Source organism: Oncorhynchus kisutch, linkage group LG6 (genome assembly GCF_002021735.2).
Source record: "Oncorhynchus kisutch isolate 150728-3 linkage group LG6, Okis_V2, whole genome shotgun sequence".
Lineage (NCBI taxonomy): Eukaryota > Metazoa > Chordata > Actinopteri > Salmoniformes > Salmonidae > Oncorhynchus > Oncorhynchus kisutch.
The window spans coordinates 66,412,513-66,436,399 of NC_034179.2; the positions used below are offsets into that span (position 1 = coordinate 66,412,513).

Below are 23,887 nucleotides of genomic sequence, written 5' to 3' on the forward strand. Positions count from 1 at the left end.
GATTCCTGCTTGTAGCTCACTAGTCCCTATGAGGTGTTTAGTGATACAGGTTATGGGGTCTCTAGGCGATTAGTGGGTTGTTGGTAGCAGAGTCAAGGGAACGATCAGGGGTTGACGCGATCATACTATTATCCCACCATGCAGTCTCTGGTTCATATGAGCTGTCTGTCTCCAGCTCAACGCTTTTCATTCCTGGGAGTTAGATTTAATTACGAATCGCCCCCATCTGTTACAACAGAAGGGGTCTGTTTTTCAGAGCTGTCTATCCCATTCCCAGCTAGGTTACAAGGAGCTTTGGTCGCCAGACCTATGACTGGTCGGTAGGGTAACCTCTATGATAAAGTTTTCGGTCCAGCGCTAGATGCCAGCCGGTTACCAGAACACATCTTACCGCCTAAACTGACAGACGCTTGTTGTGACAACAGTACCTCCAAGTGTCCCGGCCAATTAACCTTGGCACATAACCGGAGGCTGTGAACCGTGGCACATGAACACCGTTTTTTTCAACCGAGTTCCAGTGTTCACTGGTGTTAAAAGTGTTGTCTCCCATATGCGAGTTCGATGAAAAGCGTTCCTTCATGTTCAGACACACGGTTGTCAAGAGTGGTGGAAATGGAAGTACAACCAATCTCTCCAAGTCTACAAGATCTACTTCACGGGAGTCTCACTGTCTGCTCCAACCAATGGTGCAGTGTCGCCCTGGATCATGCCAACAGTGACGTCAGGTTACAGGTTACAATTTGTTGTGCTACCCCCACGCTTCTGCAGCCTCATCACGTCGACTGTTAACGAAGGCCTCAGTGCTCGTTTTGAGAGAGGAAATATTCTCCCGTCTACCAATCCGAGTGATTCCTATGTCGAAGATCCGGGACCGCTGGTACAGCTGGTATTCCTGGTTATGAAAAGGGACAAGCGTTTGAGCTCTGGTGCCAAGATAAAGGACTTGTTTCTTTTCAGTACTCTCTGTCTCAGACGGGTCTCTAAACACATTGCGACTACATGGGACTTGGTGTTCGTTTTGGAGGCACTATGTGCGACCCACTTTGAACTTCTGAAGTTGGTGGACCTGAAGATCCTTTCCTACAAAACCTCCCTGCTCATGGCTTTGGCCTCGGATAAACGTGTTGTGGACCTCCCTTCCTATACTCAGTTCACCCCAGGCGACTCTAAGATGACACTGTGTCATGGCCATGGCCATGTCCTACAGGTCCTTAGATTTTGAGACATTTCCCTTTTCACCACCTCCTTTTGCATCTGAAGAGCAACAGAGGTTACTCTCCCACTGGATTGTGGATGCTTTCTCCCTGGCATGCAGCGCCAAGTGGCAAGGGTTACCTAGCAGTGTATGTGCGCACTCAACCAGGGGTCTGGTGGATGTCACTGTTCCCGGTATAGCACACAGTGTTCTCACGGCGGGGATGGGGGGAAAGTCACTAGGCAGTGTGCCGTGTGCGCAATACCCAGACTGCCGCATCTGGCGGGGTCAGGGGCCGTTTAATTTAGTATCCGTTGGGGTCGGCTTGGGGTGTGATTATTCTTCCCCATAGTATGTTGTACCGAAGTTGACTGACTGAAAGGGAACGTAGTGTTATGACTATAACTACTGTTCCCTGAAAGAAGGAAACTAGGTACAACACCTGTTTGGCGCAGCACCGCCCGTTTCTGGGCTCGGTGAAGAGCGGTATTAAATTGAAGGAATTAATCTGAGCCTCACGTTCATCACCTGTGGAAGGCGGGGCTTCCAACGAGATACAGATTTCATTGGCCTCGTCAGGCATGATTGTAGATCCTTCAACCAAAGGAATTTAAGTAATTGAACCGATCTAGGTCGTTTTAATAACAAAAACCTACAATTTCGGTTAATTGCTCAGCACTACCCCCTACAAACCCCAGAATCCTCCATTCCTCTCCCTCCTACAAACCCTCAGAATCCCCCTTATTTATCAGCCTTACTTCTGCTGGTATTCCTTGATGAGGCGCTTGGCCTTGCTGTACTTGCGCTCCAGGGTCTGGTACTGGGCCTGTGTCTCCTTCAGGTGTTCGTCCACCGCTTGACACAGACTCTGGGCCTCCATCCAGTAGCCCTCCAGCTTCTCCATGCGCTCCTTGTTCTCCCGAACGCTCTGTTCCAGCTGGGCACGCTCCATGCGCCAGCGCAGCTTGTCCTGCTCTGAATGCGCCAGCTACATAAGGGAAGAAAGTGTCAAGTTTACTCCTATATACTTCTAGTTTACTCCTGGACTGTGTGTTTTAGTCGAGGGTTAACGTGGGTCTGTGAAACCAGTCCTATGTTTGTTGGTTAATTGATTTTAGAGCAGGTCTAACCTTTCTCTTCAGCTGTTGAATCTCAGCCTGGGTGACCGCATGCTTTATCTGTAGCTATAGAGGGAGAGAGAGGTAAAAAAATAAAATAATGTAACACCATGGTTCACTCCAGCACAATGTCTCATCTCATACGCTCTCTCAACAAGAAGTTGAATTGAATATAACTTTTTCTCCATTTCGAGATGAACATTTGCCTTTGGAATCAAGCATCCCTGCTCACCTCTTTGAACTTGTGGGCCATTTTCTCAGGGTCCATCTCCATTGGGGAGAGCATGTCCTCATTCTCCGCCAGGTCAAACACCTCTATGGCGTTGGGGAACATGGGGCTCATCTCCTCCTCCTCGTCCGTGGCATACTCACCTGTCTGGAGGACGTTCAGAAGATTCAGAGTACATTCACAATATGTTCAGGGAGTGCATATAGACAAATTCCTGTCATGTTTCGGTCTTGTTGTGAACCAACAATGTTTTCCCTCTACCCTAAAATGGCCACTAGATGGTAAAGTTGAGCTTAGAGGAAAAAGCCATCCATGAGTAGAATGCTAGTGGGCCAGAATTGACACCCTAGAATTGGGCAACCACCATTTTATGTTTACCAGGGAAGCCTGTCAAAAGGCAAAGCTTGTCAGGGGACTCCGTGGCTGCAGTGACGGGAATCTTTGTTGAGAAATAGTTTATACAAATTTGTCTATAATCGTTCTGTTGATTGACGCAATAAACCCCACTATACTGTACCGTCTATATGGACCTGGTGAGGTCAATAACACAAAAAACACACACACACCTCTGTTTGAAAGTCCCCCTTCACACACACATAATTCCAACACACTCACTCTTAACACCTCCCAACACACAGACCGACACACAGCCATTCTAAATATTCCTTTAACAACAGCCGCCTGGGACAAGCCCCAACAAAGGCTTGTTATACCAATGAGTCACTCTCTGAGGGAATGCCCCCCCCCCCCCCCATCAACACTGGTCTGTCTGCCCGTCTGAACCCTCCCAGTTGGACCAAGCATCGAAGCCCTGAACGCGCCTGTCACAACAACACTGTCTGATGTGTCAACTCTCCAAACGTGCTGAAAATGTTTACACTGTTTGAACGTTGCATAGCCAACCAGAGTCGGGGGAGAAACAAGAGAGACTGAGGGATTAGCCGGAGTCACATAGGACAATGCCATCAAACGATGCCTACCCATAAAAACAAGACCAAATAACAACTACTATTCATTTTTAAACGTATTAGAAAGGACTTGTATGTTAACTGGTAACGCATCTTTACGCGGAAATTACATTGACGCAGGCTCAGATCTGTTGGGAGGGGGGCATGTTCTGATGGGGAGACACAGTATGATGGAATACCAGACCTGGGTCATGGCATTTGGTCCATACTTGTCGGTCTTTCACACCCAAACCCAGACATCTATTGAACATGATTGAATTTAACAAGGAGACGGATTCAATTATTCAAGCATTTCCGCTCCATGGAAGAGACTGAGTGGAGACAAGGAACTAAGACAATTGCTGGGCTGGGCTTCATGCCACAACGCTTTCCCCCTACCGCCTCTGTCCTTATTCAGACCCTTTCAAAGATCTGAGATGACTGGGCAGGTATAAAGCACTATGTGCACCTAGGTTCCGTCACATTGCTTACACCTATCCGGTCCTGTTAGATCAGTGAAGGGGAGGTGAACAAGGAGGGTTCTGTCTAGAATTTCAAGTTGTATTATTCCATTGTGAAGGGAGCCTGATGGAACATCTGTAAGGCTTCGGGGAGGAAGTGTCAAACGCTTCATTAGCGCCATCTTGTTTTGTCATATTATTGACTGACGGAACGAGCGAATATGTTTTGGATGGGCTGAAGTAATCTTTCTCATGGTGTGTGTGTGTGTGTGTGTGTGTGTGTGTGTGTGTGTGTGTGTGTGTGTGTGTGTGTGTGTGTGTGTGTGTGTGTGTGTGACCAGGGCACTATGGTAACTGGTCAGAAGTAGTGCACCATAGAGGGAATCGGATGCCATTTGGGACACAGACAATTATGAGCCCCTCACCTCCTCGTCCTCCTCCATGTACTGGCTGTAACGCTGCTCCATCATCTCTTTCTGCCAGCGCTCCTGCTCCAGGGTCTGCTGGATCAGCTGGGCCACCTCGCTCTGCTCACCTGGCTTCTCTCGGCCAATCATGAACCTGCATGGGCAACAACGACCAACAGGGTGAGTAAGGAAGGCATGTCTGTCAAGGAGTAGCCAATGGGAAACCTAGGGTAGGGTTTAAGTGGGTAGTAAGGTAAAACTAGGGTAGGGTGGTTAAGTTTAGGTCTAGTGGTTGCAACTTCAGAAGATACACAGTAGAATGTAGATAAATATGCTATAATCATAGAAGGACCAGACTGTAGAGTTCAAATAACTCATCAGTTACATTTTCCAAGAAAATAGCCCCCACAGATTACAAACAAGTGCAAGCCAGGGCAGCAACATTTTGTGGGGAATGAAAATTACATCTTGTGCCTGGAAGGAACATGACACTCACTGTACATGGATGGATGAGTTGACATTGTAACGAGTAGAAAATGTGACAAGATTATGCCGAGGGAGAAAAACAATTCAGTGAATAAGTGTAGCACGCCATCTGAAGACTGTCTGAAATGGAACCATATTCCCTATTTAAGTGCACTACTTTTGCCCAGAGCGCTATATAGGGAATAGATATCCATTTTAGAAACACCCCTTTTCTATGTATCACCTTTTCTATGTATGAGAGGACATGCATGTTTTATAGAATGAGTGACTGAAGCGTCTACAGAGTTATCCTGTTGCAGATGGGACCCTTAAGACCGCGACACCAGTTCTGGCTGTCACATGTTTGTCCAATGGAATGATCGAGCGGAAAGAACTCAACTGGACGGTTGCCTGGGGATCATTTGTCACACCCAAGCCTGTGTGCAAAGCAGCCAGATGCACAGTGACACGTAAGACAAAGGAAACCATGTCGCTGTAGCTAACACCACGTTGTGCCAAAAGGGATCCTTTCCACAGAACATCATATCCCTTGATGTTGGTGCTCTAGACAATATGCTGAAAATGACCATTTCCAAATCTATTCTAACGTGATAGATTTGTGTACACCTAATATGGTTCACTGCAGAAAAAAATAATGGCACTGATCATTACATCATAAAAATCCCTTAAGTGAGATTTGAACTAACAACCCTCTGGTCACCAATCTGTATCCCTGCCTGAGACTAGACAACCACACATGCACAATGAGTCCCCAGAGAGAGGTAGCTACATCATTCAACACGACTGCCAGCATCACTGTGGCATTCAGTGTGGGCGGGGATTTGGTGATGAGTGTGTGAGGGTTAAGAACCCACTAGGGTGCCCCTTTCTTGCCTGAGGAGAAATAACTCTGTGGTGGTCAAACGTGAGGAAGAAACGGTGACTAGGAATCTAACCACTATGTGGAAAAGCCAAGCTGTGCACAGAGAAAGATGTCAAGCAAATACGACACCTAACCTCTCCAGCATTTTCAAAACAAACCACGCCATCTATTTGCTGCGACTATGCTGAAGCATAATTACCAGAGAGACGGCGCTTCTAATTTTGGACCAATCAAAACATCACCACCTGTCCGTGAAACCAGTCAGCAGCCTGTGAGGGGGAATCGACGGATGTGCTAAATCAATGAATATTCACAAGCTCAGAGACACGCTCCATCCAGGAAGTAGGACATGAGGCGAAGTAGAAAACAACCAGGCCTTGTCTGGAACCGCCTGTACGTGTGAATCTGCAAGTGTCCCCCTGCCACCATCTGTACAAACCCATCCTACCTTGGATGAGGTCATACATCAGCATTCTCCACAGATAATTTTGTCTACAGACAAATCCATTTCCTGGATTTTTGATTAAACAGGGCGTACAAAACTGAACAATAGGTGACAAATTCACTTTGAACAAAGGTGCTTCCACAAGGGGAGATGAGTCCAATTGGGCGATAACATTTCTGGGGCATCCCTCCCTCCCTCTCTTCCTCCCTCACTCCTTTGATTATAGTCCGTAGTGTCAGACAGCAACCTGAGCTTGGTCCGAGAATCAGGTTGGACCAGGCTGTTTTATAAATGGCCTCGCCGCTCCCTCACCGACACCGGCCTCTCCGCCATCTCCCTGGGATCCAGGCTAATGTCTTAAAATCAGGCTGTCCGATCTCTGGGTGGCTGTGACGTGAAGACAATGAGAGACGTCTCTGCTCGCCTAGCTACACTACAGTCAAACTGCCCCGCCAATTAACACAAAGACCTCCACAGGCAGTTAATAATGCAGGAGAGAGGAATGAGAGCGTCAGGATGAGGGGATTAGAGGTGGGAAATGGCAGAGAGGGATTCCAATTGTGATCCAGTCTGAAGGGAGGTAGAGTTATGGTACTTGGGAGCAATAGTATGTTTGGTTCCCCATCACCAGTCTTTATACGGTTCTGTATCTAGATCCCCTTCTCTCCAATCCCATGCTTAGTTTCTCATAACAGATTTTGTCAGGGTACTGTGGCACCATATTTGACCAGTGTGCAGTAAATACACTATAGATACTGACTGTACCAATAGCTTGATGTTGAAACAAAGTGTTTATTGACAGCTATTGAGTGAGGGTTCTTACTTGACAGTGCCGGTGGTGTTCCTGAGGACAGAGGCAGCAAAGGCCTGGGTCACGCCCACCAGACTGGTCCCATCCACCTCCACGATCAGGTCATTCACCTGGATCCTGCAGGGGAGGGAGGAAGAGAGTGATAGTGAACAATGGGAAAAGAGGACGAGGAGCAAGCAAAAAAAAATCATTTTGGGATACACTGCTGGAACACAGATGGTTCAGAACCTTTCATCTCGGTGTGCAGCTCCTCCGTCAGTGACCGTCTTGACAAAGATGCCCAGTTTCTCCAGACCCATGTCCGCCCCGGCACCCATGCCAATGATGCTGATCCCCAGACCATCCCCATCTGTGCAGAAGAGGGGATAGGAGATAGGAAATGGGGAAATAACCTAAATATGAGTGTCTTACCAAGACAAACTTCCAAAAAGGACTAATTCAAGGTAAGTTGGAGCACTCAACAAAAAGGAGCAGAGATTGATTTATTTTTGCTCCCTTTAATCCATTGTTGTGTCTCAATGGGCCACTAGCTAGAAATAGGAGCTAATTGCAGTGGTCACTGAGGAAGACGTCAGCTTGACGTCGAAACGTCATTGACCTGTTTGCATCCTGTACAACGGATTAAAGTCAGCAAAAATAAATCAGTCTCTGCTCTTTTTTTGTTGAGTGCTCCTTTTGGAAGTTTGTCTTGGTAAGACATTCTCATGATATTTGTCATGGTCGTTACGCACCCCTCCTTTCCTTTGCTTGCTGAAGCGAGAAGGCCCAACTGAACTCTACCCTCATAAATATGTTCCCTTCCCAATGTAAGGAAATAAATTGAATAAAATGGGGGACCTTGACTGGAAGATACAGTAGCTAGCTAAAGCTACTACGCCACTTTGTATAAGCGGGCATTATCCGTATTAGAACCCAATTAGCCACTGCTAATCTAGTGTAATATAAATCCAATAAGGAGATAACGGGCGACTCTGGATTCATTGGTGACCACTAAGGTGTTCGCTCGTCATGTGGCTAGCAGATTTGTGAGGAAAAAGGTAAAGGTTACTGAAAGACTTCAACTAGCTAGTTGAAGCAATTCAAGCTCCCGAGTGGCGCAACGGTCTAAGGCACTGCATCTCAATGCAAGAGGCATCACTACAGTCCCTGGTTTGAATCCAGGCTGTGTCACATCTGGCTGTGATTGTGAGTCCCATATATTATATATATATTTTTTTTTTTTGGGGGGGGGTTAATGGAAACTACAGACTTCACTGAAAATGTTTAGCTACTAGTTGTAACTTTAATAGTTACAGTTCATTAATTCTCTCTGTCTTTCTGTTGTACTGGTTTATGCTATTGAACTCCAAAGCGACAGTCGTGTGCATACATTTTACGTATGCAAATCCACGGCCCTTGGTGTTGCAAGCGCCATGCTCTACCGACTGAACCATGCAGGGCTAACAATATAGTGAGGATCAGTAGGGTTATGTAATGGTCTAGAAGATTCCACCAGGTTTTTACCTTTCTCCAATTCCACAGGGAAGAGGTCCAGTCTCTCCACCCTCTTCTCCAGCTCGTACTCAGCCGACGCCGCCATGGGATCCACGTCATCATTACGCCGGTCGTAGTCCTCGTTGGAGTACGTGGTGAACACCTGCCGAGAGAAGACAAAAAGGTCATAGGTCAGTTCGACACTCACCAACACGCAAGGTTTACACCACAACAGGCTTCCCATAGAGGAGACATGTCCTCTAGAACAGTAGTGCATCATCACTTTTCCTCTTGTCATGTTAAGTCATTACATACCTTAGAGAGCTATTTAGAACTTATCTGAAATGTCCAGATCAACTAGCCCATGTCAGCTAATGTTTGTTTTTTAGCCCATAGATGTTGTTATTTTTTTGTCACTCAAATATCACATGAACACATAGATGTGGCAAAATGTATAGAATTGCAAGAAAATTTGCTTTAAATCCGCAACATCTCCTTTGCATCCCAAGACAAAATGTGGAGAATTGCAGGAAATAAGCTTCAAACCTGCAAAATTCTCTCCACCCACAAGAGGGGTGGTGAACAGTTTGTCATGAACAGTGCTTGTGCCCATAGAAATAGACGTGGGGTGTGCGCAGGATGTTCCCCGATGCTGGAAGGGGGGCCCCCCAGAGTGAAAAACTTTGTGAACCCTTGCTCTAGAAAATGATCTAAGGTCAGTGTAGCATGTTCACCACTAATGGTTAAGGATAAGACTACGGGAAATGTAAGCTGATCCTAAATCTGTGCCTACAAGCCTCTACCCGGAGCTAAAAGGAGAGCCAGGCAGGCAAGGCGCTAACGGGGCGGAAGGAGACGCCTCCAACAACCAGACAGACAGGGGTGGTGTTATACAGCTCGCTGATACAAACACACACCCTCATGTCTTCTCGCTGAGCTAATGGCTTCTCACTGAGCTAATGGCTTCTCACTGAGCTAATGGCTTCTCATCCAACCTAATAAAGTCTATCTAGTTTCATGTGTGTGTGTGTGTGCGAGAGAGAGGAGAGAGAGCGTGTGTGTATTTAAGGCCTCTCTCCTCCCTCTGCAGCTAGCCAAATTCACTCTGGCAGCGAGGACATACTTCTGGGGGGTGTTGGAGTGCCATGTTACGCTGGCAACATGTGGGTGTGGAGAGCGGTGGTGAGGGTGCTCCAGTGAGCGGCTAGGTGGGGCGTATTTTAGTGGTACTCAGGTGATTTATATTTAACAGGGTGGATGTATTTTTCATAACCTCCCGTCCTGCATTAGTGTATTAGAGCGTTGTCCAGGCGGGTCAGGGCGTTTTTTGGTACGTGTTCTGCTTTCAGTGGGATGAGGTTTAATATTTGAAATGGGGTCATGCACGTGGCCGTGGCCACACACACATACACACACACACAGGTCATGGAGTTTCACGTGTATTATTCATATCATAAATTGTGAGGAATCCTTTATTCAGTTATTTGTTCTGATCCAGGGTTGCCATGACAACATTATTAATATGCATTTTGAATTCCATTGTAAAAAAAAAAAAAAAACACCAACTAATCAGATGAACAACAACAGCTCTAACAGAGTTATCCACAAGCGTGCTAAGAGGGTCAAGTATAAATAAGGTGGATATCCTCTTGCTGAGGTTAAAGGATAAACACAACCCTCAACCTTTACGATTTTGTACTGCTAGAATTCTAACACCAAATCCCCATAGTGGCCTAGTCCTGTTCTATGTTATCTAGGCCCAGTGAGACAAATTTGCCCAAAGGCATCTTTTCAATGTCTTGTGCTCATAGGAGGAGAGTAAAGAAAGGTAGATGGGGGCACAGATGTGAGAAATAATTCAAAGTAGGCAACAAGGGAATTGAGTTCATCAGCTGGTCAGGGGAGAATGTAATGAGCCGTGTGTGTTTTTTTTATACAGGAACTGGAGGTTTACTGTGTAAGAGGCAGAAGGGAGAAGAAGCGAAAAGAAAACATGACAAACTAAGTTTTGGAATTCAGCATTGGTTCAAGTCCTCGAATCTCCTCTTCAAGTTCCAGCGTTCCAGAGTGACACGAACACCGTCTGCCTCATAAGCTCTTACGAAAAGAAGCTTGCAAGCCCCTTCCCCAACAATGCAGGATTCAATGTCAAAATAGTCCACCTTTTTTCATTTAAAATAATCAAGTGTAGGAGTGTGATGCGTCTTCTTGTCAAGTGAAAGACGTCACCTTATCAGCCGCTCTATTCAGGGCTGCTAGTAGGTGTTGTCGCGCCCCTCTGCTCCAAAAAGGCAGAAGCTTCATAGTTCCTGTGTGCAAGCCAGATCACTACCCCTAGTAAATACCAATACCTCTTAGCTATCTTTCACATCAGAGACGGACTACTTATCACAAAGCCACACTGAACCAAGCCCAACCGTATATCAACATGATTTTAACTGATGAGGGCTCAATTTACACATCATTTGCATAACACCTCCCGAATGGAATATAAGCCTAAAAACTATGCCTCTGATTTTACAGCCCATTTCAGCTGGTGAAAGCCCAGCAGCGCCATCCAGATGTTTAAAAAACAGAAACATTTCGTCCTAAGACAGCTGTGGATGAGTTACTTTACCACACCACACCATAGCATAAGAAAAGGAACAGCCATTTCAAAGCACATAAACCAGAAGTGTTTTTTGCATAATATCATATGATTGGCCCTGTGCAGCAGCCAACGAAGATGATTTTTTCTCTCTCCAGCTATTAGATAACTACAACCAGACAGTCTATGGATGTGTCCCAAACAGTCAGTCTACAGTGTAGCTATTCCCTCCGCAAGGCAATCAAACAAGCTAAGCGTCAATATAGAGACAAAGTAGAATCACAATTCAACGGCTCAGACACAAGAGGTATGTGGCAGGGTCTACAGTCAATCACGGATTATAAAAAGAAAACCAGCCCAGTCACGGACCAGGATGTCTTGCTCCCAGGCAGACTAAATAACTGTTTTGCCCGCTGAGGACAATACAGTGCCACTGACACGGCCCGCAACCAAAACATGCGGACTCTCCTTCACTGCAGCCGAGGTGAGTAAAACATTTAAACGTGTTAACCCTCGCAAGGCTGCAGGCCCAGACGGCATCCCCAGCCGCGCCCTCAGAGCATGTGCAGACCAGCTGGCTGGTGTGTTTACGGACATATTCAATCAATCCCTACCCCAGTCTGCTGTTCCCACATGCTTCAAGAGGGCCACCATTGTTCTTGTTCCCAAGAAAGCTAAGGTAACTGAGCTAAACGACTACCGCCCCGTAGCACTCACTTCCGTCATCATGAAGTGCTTTGAGAGACTAGTCAAGGACCATATCACCTCCACCCTACCTGACACCCTAGACACACTCCAATTTGCTTACCGCCCAAATAGGTCCACAGTCGATGCAATCTCAAACACACTGCACACTGCCCTAACCCATCTGGACAAGCGGAATACCTATGTGAGAATGCTGTTCATCGACTACAGCTCAGCATTTAACACCATAGTACCCTCCAAACTCGTCATCAAGCTCGAGACCCTGGGTCTCGACCCCGCCCTGTGCAACTGGATACTGGACTTCCTGACGGGCCGCCCCCAGGTGGTGAGGGTAGGTAACAACATCTCCACCCCGCTGATCCTCAACACTGGGGCCCCACAAGGGTGCGTTCTGAGCCCTCTCCTGTACTCCCTGTTCACCCATGACTGCGTGGCCACGCACGCCTCCAACTCAATCATCAAGTTTGCGGACGACACAACAGTGGTAGGCTTGATTACCAACAACGACTAGACGGCCTACTGGGAGGAGGTGAGGGCCCTTGGAGTGTGGTGTCAGGAAAATAACCTCACACTCAACGTCAACAAAACTAAGGAGATGATTGTGGATTTCAGGAAACAGCAGAGGGAACACCCCCCTATCCACTTCGATGGAACAGTAGTGGAGAGGGTAGTAGTTAAGTTCCTCGGCGTACACATCAGAGACAAACTGAATTGGTCCACCCACACAGACAGCATCGTGAAGAAGGCACAGCAGCGCCTTTTCAACCTCAGGAGGCTGAAGAAATTCGGCTTGTCACCAAAAGCACTCACAAACTTCTACAGATGCACAATCGAGAGCATCCTGTCGGGCTGTATCACCGCCTGGTACGGCAACTGCTCCGCCCACAACCGTAAGGCTCTCCAGAGGGTAGTGAGGACTGCACAACGCATCACCGGGGGCAAACTACCTGCCCTCCAGGACACCTACACCACCCGATGTCACAGGAAGGCCATAAAGATCATCAAGGACAATAACCACCCGAGCCACTGCCTGTTCACCCCGCTATCATCCAGAAGGCGAGGTCAGTACAGGTGCATCAAAGCTGGGACCGAGAGACTGAAAAACAGCTTCTATCTCAAGGCCATCAGATTGTTAAACAGCCACCACTAACATTGAGTGGCTGCTGCCAACACACTGACTCAACTCCAGCCACTTTAATAACGGGAATTGATGTAAAATATATCACTAGCCACTTTAAACAATGCTACTTAATATAATGTTTACATACCCTACATTATTCATCTCATATGTCTACGTATATACTGTACTCTATATCATCTACTGCATCTTTATGTAATACATGTATCACTAGCCACTTTAAACTATGTCACTTTTTTTACATACTCATCTCATATGTATATACTGTACTCGATACCATCTACTCCATCTTGCCTATGCCGCTCTGTACCATCACTCATTCATATATCTTTATGTACATATTCTTTATCCCTTTACACTTGTGTGTATAAGGTAGTAGTTTTGGAATTGTTAGTTAGATTACTCGTTTGTTATTACTGCATTGTCGGAACTAGAAGCACAAGCATTTCGCTACACTCGCATTAATGTGTATGTGTATGTGACAAATACATTTTGATTTGATTTGATTTGGATGTCTATGGACAGACAGTCTATGGATGTCTCCCAAATAGCAACATTAAAGCAGCCCCCCCCCCCCGCACCTCTGATTCAGCGGGGTTGGGTTAAAATGCAGAAGACACATTTTGGTTGAATGCATTCAGTTGTGCGACTGACTAGGTATCCCCTTTCCCTTTCAGAAAGTATTCATACCGCTTGAGTTATTACACATTTTGTTGAGTTACAGCCTGAATTCAAAATTGATTAAAATTGACATTTTTTTCTTCACCCAATTACACACAATACCCCATAATGACAAAGTGAAAATGTGTGTTTAGAACTGTTTGCTAATTTATTGAATAAGAAATACAGAAATATCTAAAATCTCTGTCTGTTGGAAAGCAGGCTGATCCAGGTTTTCTTCTAAGATTTACAATGTGCTTAGCTCTATGCGCTATTCCGTTTCTTTTTATCCCCAAAAAAAACAAGCTAGTCCTTGCTGTTTACAAGCATACTGATGATGCAGCCACCACCATGCTTGAAAATATGAAGAGTGGCACTCGGTGATGTGTTGGATTTGCCCCAAACATAACACTTTGTGTTCAGGACACAAAGTTCATTTCTTTGCCACATTTTTTTGCAGTTTTACTTTTGTTTTAGTTTTGTTGCCAACAGGGTGCATGTTTTAGAATATTTGTATTTTGTACAAGCTTCCTTCTTTTCACTCTTACATTTAGGTTAGTATTGCGAAGTAACTACAAATCCTCAGTTCTCCTATCACAGCCATTAAACTAACTTTTTTTTTTAAAGTCACCATTGGCCTCCCAGTGAAGTCACTGAGCGGTTTGCTTCCTCTCCAGCAACTGAGTTAGGAAGGACACCTATAGTATCTTTGTAGTGAATGAGTGTATCGATACACCACTGAAAGTGTACTAATAACTTCACCATGCTCAAAAGGATATTCAATATCTGTTTTAGTTTTTTTTACCCATCTACCCCTAGATGGTGCCCTTCTTTGTGAGGCATTGGAAAACCTCCCTGGTCTTTGTGGTTGAACCTGTGTTTGAAATTCACTGCTCGACTGAGGGACCTTACAGACAATTGTATGTGTGAGGTATAGAGACGAGGTAGTCATTCTAAAATCCTGTTAAATCAAATCAAATGTATTTATATAGCCCTTCTTACATCAGCTGATATATCAAAGTGCTGTACAGAAACCCAGCCTAAAACCCCAAACAGCAAGCAGTGCGGGTGTAGAAGCACGGTGGCTAGGAAAACCTCCCTAGAAAGGCCAAAACCTAGGAAGAAACCTAGAGAGGAACCAGGATATGAGGGGTGGCCAGTCCTCTTCTGGCTGTGCCGGGTGGAGATTATAACAGAACATGGCCAAGATGTTCAAATGTTCATAAATAATAATAATCACAGTAGTTGTTGAGGGTGCAACAAGTCAACACAATTATTGCCCAGTCCATGTAAGTTATGTGACTTGTTAAGCACATTTTGACAGTATTTAGGCTTGAATATTTAAAGTGAGAGGGATATAGAATGATTGGGTCGGTCAGAGAAAATAAATAAAACAAGCATAAAAATCCTTAAATATCCCATAGGCCCTTTCTTTCGCAACCTTGTTTTTGACCTCTCCCTCCACACACACATCCCATCAATCTCACTCTCTCTGCCTAGTAGCATCAATATTTTATCAAATGCATTGTAATCTTGACTCGGCTTTTCAAGAATATCTCACCTGAGCTCTCTCAACGGCTTCCCCACTCTGTGTGAATACCAACACAGTGGCCACGTGATGCCCGTTGCCATAGCAACCCGCAGCTTGGCAAATGTTAGTTTGACACCAGTTTCTCTCTCTTTGTCTCCTTCTCCCCAGGCGGCAGTCAGAAGGCAGTTTTTTCCCCCAGTCTCAGCATCACTTTCGGTCTAGACTTCAGGGAATTCATTTTACACATACACACAAACACTCACCCACTTTTTAAAACGTGCACAGCACACACATTTGAAAAAACCTGTGTGTTTTCAGTGTCTCCACTATCATGGCGTATTGCCCAGTTAAATTGTGAACATCGAATTAAGCTATTTGACATTTGAAAACATAATCTACAATAACTTTGACAATATGGCCGAATTAGCGGAAGCTTCAATAATTGGTCAGAGCATAAAAGATACTGTCCGCGTTCACTCGATATGAAAAAGCTGACCAGCTCAATGATATCTCTCTATACTAATCTCTATCTTCCCATAGAGTCAATTATGAAATGTGCTAAAACTATAATGGACAAAATCTAAGTAATGGCTTCTAGAGCTGTAATAAGAATGAGGACAGACACAGAGAGGTTTGTACTGTAGCTGTTAGTAGAGTATAACGCTTGCAACGGCAGTATAGTGGGTTTGATTCCTGGGACTACTCGTAGGTCAAATGTTTGCAAGCATGACTGTAAGTCGCTTTGGATAGAAGCATCTGCTGACTGGAATATATTACTGAACAAAAATATAAACGCAAAGTGTTGGTCCCATGTTTCATGAGCTAAAATAAAATATCCTATACATTTTCCATACGCACAAAAAGCTACATTTCTCAATTTGTGCACAAATTTGTTTACTTCCCTGTTAGTGAGTATTTCTCCTTTGCCAAGATAATCCATCCACCTGACAGGTGTGGCATATCAAGAAGCTGATTAAACAGCATGATCATTACACAGGTGCACCTTGTGCTGGGGACAAATAAAGGCCACTTAAATGTGCAGTTGTGTTACACAACGCCACAGATGTTTATCTTTTCAAGTTTTTAGGGGGCATGCAATTGGCATGCTGACTGGAGGAATGTCCACCAGAGCTGTTGCCAGAGAATTTCATTTGAATTTCTCTACCATAAGCCACCTCCAATGTCATTTTAGAGAATTTGTCAGTACGTCCAACCGGCCTCACGTGTAACCAAGCCAGCCCAGGACCTCCACTTCCCAGCTTCTTCACCTGCGGGATCATCGGAGACCAGCCACCCAGACAACTGATGAAACAGAGTAGTATTTCTGTCTGTAATAAAGCCCTTTTGTGGGGAAAAACTCATTCTTATTGGCTGGGCATAAGGGTATGATTTCATTTATTTCAATTGACTGATTTCCTTATATGAACTGTAAGTCAGTGACATTGTTGCAGTAGATTTCTGTTCAGTGTATTGGTATATAGGCCATATACTACAAACCCCTGAGGTGCCTTATTTCTATTATAAACTGGTTTGTGGTTACCAGCATGAAATACAACATGAGAATGAGGGCGGACTGAGAGAGCAGATTCCCGATGACCTCAGAGATCAGATATGACCAGTGGAAAATGAACGCAGCTGCCCAGCATGATTTCACAGCCATAAAACACCAGCCAAATGCAAACCAGTAAAAACTTCTTTTTTTTTTACTCTACAGCTGAGAGTGAAGTTATTCTAGTGAATAAGGGTGGCTAAGATAGTTACAGTAGCCAACAATTTTCAGATAATGTATCCATGTAGATGTGCAGTTAGCCTATGTGCCTGACTAGCTCTACATTCATCAATGCTATATTGTCATCTCACCAAAGACACACAATGACACGTAGCAACATCAGGCTAGCAAGCAGGCTACTGTATAGCACACAGATGTGAATAAATCATGGTGATATTACAGTACGAGACCAAGTCTCAATTTTGGGCCCTGCTCTGGCATCATCCCTAGCTGGCAGCTTGTCATAGTTCCCTGCCTGCCTGCCCGCCCGCCCGCCAGCCCGCCCGCTCGTCCATCCGTCTGTCCCCTGGAGCTGTGGCAGAGAGAGTGTCCGAATACCCATACTTGCGTTCTAAATAGGAAACATTTAGGGTATGCAAAAATATAACGTTTTATAGTTTGACATTTCGAACATTTAGTATGCTTTAAAATGCCTGGATGTCATACTCGTTTTGGCTTTTCATCTCGTAGAATTCCACAGCACACTATTGAGGAAGATAATCGTCTTTCGAGATCCACTTGTTTGACAACTGATAATCACATAAAGCGACGCGCTGTACCAAAATGAACGAATGGCTGGAATCAACGCAATTGTGCATTCGATTACGCATTCCCAGTAGGATGAGCCTAATACGGTGATGTGTGTTGCTTACTGCATTCGTTCTTACTAAACAGTGTGTTCTAAATAGTATGAAGTAGGATTAGCACACCGTATGTAGCTTTAGTAGGGAAGACAGCCTTCTTACACTTCCATGGACTAACCCGATTCAGGGGGAGACCGAGAGAAAGGAAAAAGAGAGCGAGAGGGCGAGAGGGGGGATAAAACAGATGCTCTGGTTGTTTTCAGTTTGTGGGAGCTGTTCTTAACAACTTATACAGGATCAGCTATTATTCCATCAATCTCCCAAATGGTTGAGATGAAGAATGAGGGTAAATCTCAACCTAGATATGTTAAGGGCAACCCCTACCTTCAGCGGGTTACTTAGGGAGACGGGTAGAACGTTTTCAATCCCAAACGGTCCTATGGGCACAGTTTAAATGTATAGGGAATAGGGTGCAATTTGGGACGCAAACAGAGACAGTGAGGAATGTGGCTGGGCTGACCACTGTGTTTACCCATCTCCTGGTTCCTGCCTCTCAGCCATTCCACAGGATTTAGCTGGCATGTGGCTGGCACTACGCTAGCACGTTGCTAATGCTAACAGCATAGCAATAACAACCCTAGCATAGCCTGTTACTTCTCTCTAGGCACTGCCCAGTTAGCTGTATGTGCACTTCAGTGGGGTGGAGGGTTTATGATGGCTGGCTGGGGTGGGAGTGGTGGAGGGAGAGTGAGACATGAGGTAACATTCAGAAGGCGAACACAAAGGACAAATGTATGTAGAAGCTCCGGCACAGTCAGCAGTTTAGACTCCAGTGAGGCAGGGCAGAGTTTGTGCGTAGGTTGTATTTCACTAGCAGTTTTTCCTTTAAAAAAAATAAGCATATGGTTTCATGCGCCTTGAAAATTGGGCATGCGGGCCCATGTTTGACACTGTTGGCCTGGTTACCATGGAACGAACACACACACACACACACACACACACACACATACAGCATAGCTCTCAGCCAGGCCTTTGTACACAGGGAATGTGACCAGAGTATTTTCAGCATCCCTCACAGAGGAACGCCATATAAATGCAATCAGTTTGGGCAATAGGCTCATGCATGTGATTAAAGCATGAGGCAACCCGCAGAGAGAGAGAGAGAATCCCGGAGAAGGCCAGCATCCCGGATAAGGCCAGCATCCCGGAGTCGCCTCTTCACTGTTGATGTTGAGACTGGTGTTTTGCGGGTACTATTTAATGAAGCTGCCAGTTGAGGACTTGTGAGGCGTCTGTTTCTCAAATTAGATACTCTAATGCACTTGTCCTCTTGCTCAGTTGTGCACCGGGGCCTCCCACTCCTCTTTCTATTCTGGTTAGAGACAGTTTGCGCTTTTCTGTGAAGGGAGTAGTACACAACATTGTACGAGATCTTCAGTTTCTTGGCAATTTCTCGCATGGAATAGCCTTCATTTCTCAGAACAAGAATAGACTGACGAGTTTCAGAAGAAAGTTATTTGTTTCTGGCCAATTTGAGCCTGTAATCAAACCCACAAATGCTGATGCTCCAGATACTCAACTAGTCTAAAGAAGGCCAGTGTTATTGCTTCTTTAATCAGAACAACAGTTTTCAGCTGTGCTAACATAATTGCAAAAGGGGTTTCTAATGATCAATTAGCCTTCTAAAATGATTAGCTTGATTAACTTGGATTAGCTAACACAACGTGCCATTGGAACTCAGGAGTAATGTTTGCTGATAATGGGCCTCCTGTACGCCTATGTAGATATTCCATTAACTTCTTAGGCTAGGGTTCCTGCTAGCGGGACAACTTCCAGTGAAACTGGAGGGCGCGCAATTCAAATAAATAATATGGATTTGAAACATTTTATGTACATTTTATGTACATTTTATGTATTATATCGTCTGAAAGCTTAAATTCTTGTTAATCTAACTACACTGTCCAATTTACAGTAGCTATTACAGCGAAAACATGCCATGCAATTGTTTGAGGACGGCGCCCCACATCAAAATATTTTTCCACTGGCACAGGTTTCATACATTCACAAATAACGATTAAATATTCACTTACTTTTTGAAAATCTTCCTCTGATTTGTCCCAGCTATAACATGTAGTGTCTTTTTAGTGTCGTTGATAGATAAAATCTTTCTTTGTATCCCAAAAAGTCTGTTTAGTTGGTGCCATTGATTTGACTAATAATTTCTACAAACTTCAGTGTTTGTGTGTGTTTTCTTTCCAATGGTACCAATTATATGCACATCCTGGCTTCAGGGCCTGAGCTACAGGCAGTTTACTTTTGGCACGTCATTCAGACAGGAAGTGGAGAAAAAAAGGGGCCTAGCCCTAAGTTAACAATCAGCAATTTCCAGCTACAATGGTCATTTACAACATTAACAATGTCTACACTATATTTCGGATCAATTTGATGTTATTTTAAATGGACAAAAAAAATTGCGTATCTTTCAAAAACAAGGACATTTATAAGTGACCCCAAACTTTTGAACGGTAGTGTACATTTAGAGTATCTGATTGATTTAGCTTAGGAACCAAATAGTTCCTTTTGGAAACTTTTTTTTTTGAATTTTTTTTTAAATACATTGCTCAAGGTGAAAACTGCAGCCTTTAATTCAAAGCCCGAATCCCACATTATAACACCAACTTTGTCCCAGCCACTATTTTACATCGCTGCCTTAGGCCTAAAAACGTTAGCATAGCGTGCGAACAGCTACCACAGCAGGGGCAGGAGGATGCAGAGGAGGGTGTTTGCCTAGCTAAATAATCCACTTGGTGATCTGATAATGAACCTAAGGAGACATGCTGGTTTTAACAGTGGAGGGGAGAGGGACCACACTGCTGGGGTTTAGAGAGGGAGGAAGGGAGGGAGGCGGGGGGAGTAGGGAGAGAATACTTTGATGAAGATGTTTTCCTGTCTAGATGTGCAGGTTTAGAGAAAGAGGGGAGAGAGAGAGAGAGAGCTAGGTGGTTTTGAGGGTTGGTTGATTTCCTTGTTGACTTGATGTGATGATGTGCTGGGGATGCAGTCTGACAGTGCCCGCACACATGCGCACACCCGCGCACCATTAGCCTCAATCTGTCTGTATGTCTCTAGGGGGTTCATGTGTCACTACATCTGACAGCTAAGGGTGCTGGGTAAAAGAAAAAAAAAATCTTTGTCGCTAAGGAGTTGCTATGGTGTCTGCCACGTTGTGGTGCAATCGCTGTATCATAGGGCTATATACAGCAGAATACGCTCAAGACGGACTCTGCGACAGTGTCAGACACTACTGGGGAATGACAGGAAGCACAACATGGTGACAGGAAGTGGTAGATACAGATCGAGCTTGTGTTTCACCTCCCCTGTGACAGGCCTGTGTGTGTGTGCGCGTCGGTGTGTGTTTCCACTGCCAGACTTGGGGGGGGGGGGGGGGGGGGTATTCTCTTCCTGTAGGTGTGTGTGTGTGTTTTCAAACGTATCTTCAATAGAGCTTTTGGGTGTTTTCCTGAAAATATAAGCCACAAATAAAGCAAAAGCATATAGCCAGTGCCCAGTCGTATGACTCAACCCAAAGAAATCCGCAGGAACCCACCATTTTGGGAAACACTGGTCCGAATCACTGTACATTGTAGCCTGTATAGTAGGCCTAAGCCTACAGATAAACAGTGCACTATTCTAGTCAATGAAACCATTCAGAAGATGCACACACACACACACACACCAGTTGGTGTTTGAAACGACCGTTCACAGTTGAAACACAATACATGCTTCGTATGCCCTTCTGCAAATGACTTGGGTTGTACAGCAGATATGTTATTATGGCACCTTACCATAGCCAGAGGGAGGGACTGGCCAGTCTATTGTGTAAGGATGATGTGCCAGTAATGACATGGAGACTATAAATCAAACCATTCACGAGATGCATTCTCAAAGGACGGCTTCAAAAACCAGAAGATATACGTACTGTAGACAGAGATCCCCCCCCCCCCCCCCCCCCCCTGGAAGTAGAAACACAACCCTGCAGGATACTTTATAGCCGACAGTATACGCCTCTGCATGTCAGTCCGATCTATGCCCATTAAAACGTAGCAACTAGCTATGTAGCTAGCCATCACTGAGATGGCATATTACTGTAGCTAGCATGGCTATCCTTGGCTATCAATAGCACTGACACTAGCGCAGACTATTCATTAGCTCCGTTACCATCAGATGGCATTGTAAAGTGTTAGATTAGCAGTAGGACATGTAGTCGTGGTAGAACACTGCAGGCACCACAGCAGTTTCCTATGTAACAGCGGGGATATGTGTCAGAAGATGTGCATGAGGTCATAGTATGTTAAAGCCTGGCAGGGTAGCAGCTACGAGCTATTAAATCGTGTGTTGTTAACACTAGGTCAACGCTCAGCAAGCGAAACCATTCATTAGATCCATTTCTATCGTACAGCATGTCAAACGGTTAGATTAACAGGAAGCGTACGAAATGCAACATATTAAATCATATATTAGAAATATATAATAGCAGTTTTGAAAAAACGACGGACAGAGACAGCTTTGATCTCCTAAAAGGGATGGAATCCACGTGGAGACGAGAAAATCTCACGTTCCCCTTTCTCCCCGCTCTGCACCGCTCTGTCCACTTCCCTGGCCCTCAGGCTCATTAGCATGGATAACCGAGGAAGTAGTGAAGGGAGGGATAGACACTCCTCTTTCTGTGAATGGAGCAACAGAGGAGGAGGAAGAGGAGAGGGAGCAGACTAGCTGCAGGGCTTCTGGCTGTCATCGTCATCAACACATTGAGCTAGCCAGGGCAGGGTACCAGGTATGAGACCAGACCAGGGTTGAAGACGAAATCAGACTTTGGGCAAGATTCAAACCAAAACAACAACGTGGCTCGTGTGCAGCACGTGAACATCATTTTTTTGGAGCTGAAGGAAAACATTCATCTAAATAACGTGTTGAGTTAATTACTGTCTATGATATTGGCTGATTTGAATATCGACTCATACCAGGGCTCAAACCAGATAAACGCATGACACTTAGTAGCTAAACCGCAGTAGCTAAGGACTGTGTCTGAGGCCATGGAGCTGAAGCGACGTTCAATTAACCTTCTTTGTTTTTTTGTTTTACATTACACAAAAGGTCATTTGTCACAGAGTGCTTAGCCCCCCCCGCCCCCCCCCCCCAAAAAAAAAAGCCTGGAGGCCTCAAACGACAACAGATCTCCCAATGTTCCAAACACCATTTGGGGTTAAAAGATCAAAGCTTAAATAAATGTTATTGATCCCATGATGTATGGCTGCTTTTAGTGGTCACCAATCAATAAAGCAATCACATTTCATTACGGTGTACACCCCAGCTGTAGCCAACACAGTGGCCTTGTGTTTAGAGTGTCCGCCCTGAAAGAATCATAACAAAGACTGTAAAAATGGGACCCAATTTGCTTGGCACTCAGCATTAAGGAGATTGGGGGCAAAGCCCTGTGATAGACTAGCATCCTGTCTGGGGAGGGGGGGGGGGGGGGGGGGAGGAGGGAGGGAAGACAGGAGTGGGGGTGCTAAGGGAGGGAGGAGGAGATGATAGACAGGGGTGGGGGGTGCTGAGGGAGGGAGAGAGGAGGAGAGGAAAGACAAGGGGTGGGGGGTGATGAGGGAGGGAGAGAAAGGAGGAGGGGAAAGACAGGAGTGGGGGGTGATGAGGGAGGGAGAGAAAGGAGGAGAGGAAAGACAGGAGTGGGGGGTGATGAGGGAGGGAGAGAGAGGAGGAGGGGAAAGACAGGAGTGGGGGTAATGAGGGAGGGAGAGAGAGGAGGAGGGGAAAAACAGGAGTGGGGGGTAATGAGGGAGGGAGAGAGAGGAGGAGAGCAATAGAAGGAGTGACGCTCTCCTTCCCGCTAATCAACAATGAGGAGAGAGAGAGAGAGAGAGAGAGAGAGAGAGAGATGGCGAGTGGAATGCAGCATTCCCTCTGTTCTAATAACCCCCTACCTCTCCCCAGAAGGAGTGAGGGAGAAAATGAAGGATCTTCATTTCTGTTATTGGCCCTGTACATATTGAGAAACAGAGCGAGCAGTGAGAGGGCGAGCGAGCCGTAAGAGAGAGCGAGCGAGCTGTAAGAGAGAGCGAGCGAGCGAGCCGAGCCGTAAGAGAGAGCGAACGAGCCGAGCCGTAAGAGAGAGCGAACGGGCCATAAGAGAGACAGCGAGCGAGAACTAGGATGTGGATAGGGAGAAAGAAAGCAATACAACAAGAGAGAACTAGGTAGTGGATAGGAAGAAAGAGAGAACTACAACGAGAGAGCGTATCTGGCTGTAAACGGCATGGTACTTGAGGTGTTTGTTCCTGGTCCCTCCACCATGGTGAATGGGGACAGTACTGCAGGTCAGAGCGATCCACCATAAATTTTACAAATAATAAATGACAAGTCAACACGCAGAGTTGAACACTCTCCGTTTCGAGTTTAAAAAAC

The 23,887-nt window shown here is 45.4% G+C and overlaps 1 protein-coding gene across 1 annotated transcript in view; it reads right to left on the bottom strand.

Annotated features, from left to right (window-relative positions):
* LOC109898317 (neurabin-2-like) overlaps positions 1-23,887 on the bottom strand; it is a 59,744-nt gene that overhangs the window by 4,747 nt on the left and 31,110 nt on the right. Inside the window, exons 3-9 of the mRNA XM_020493252.2 lie at positions 8,465-8,597; positions 7,190-7,310; positions 6,974-7,078; positions 4,376-4,511; positions 2,546-2,689; positions 2,326-2,379; positions 1,954-2,183 (exon numbers count right to left, since the gene is read on the bottom strand). Of these exons, the coding sequence (XP_020348841.1) occupies positions 1,954-2,183; positions 2,326-2,379; positions 2,546-2,689; positions 4,376-4,511; positions 6,974-7,078; positions 7,190-7,310; positions 8,465-8,597 (923 nt within the window). The remainder of the gene's footprint in view (positions 1-1,953; positions 2,184-2,325; positions 2,380-2,545; positions 2,690-4,375; positions 4,512-6,973; positions 7,079-7,189; positions 7,311-8,464; positions 8,598-23,887) is intronic.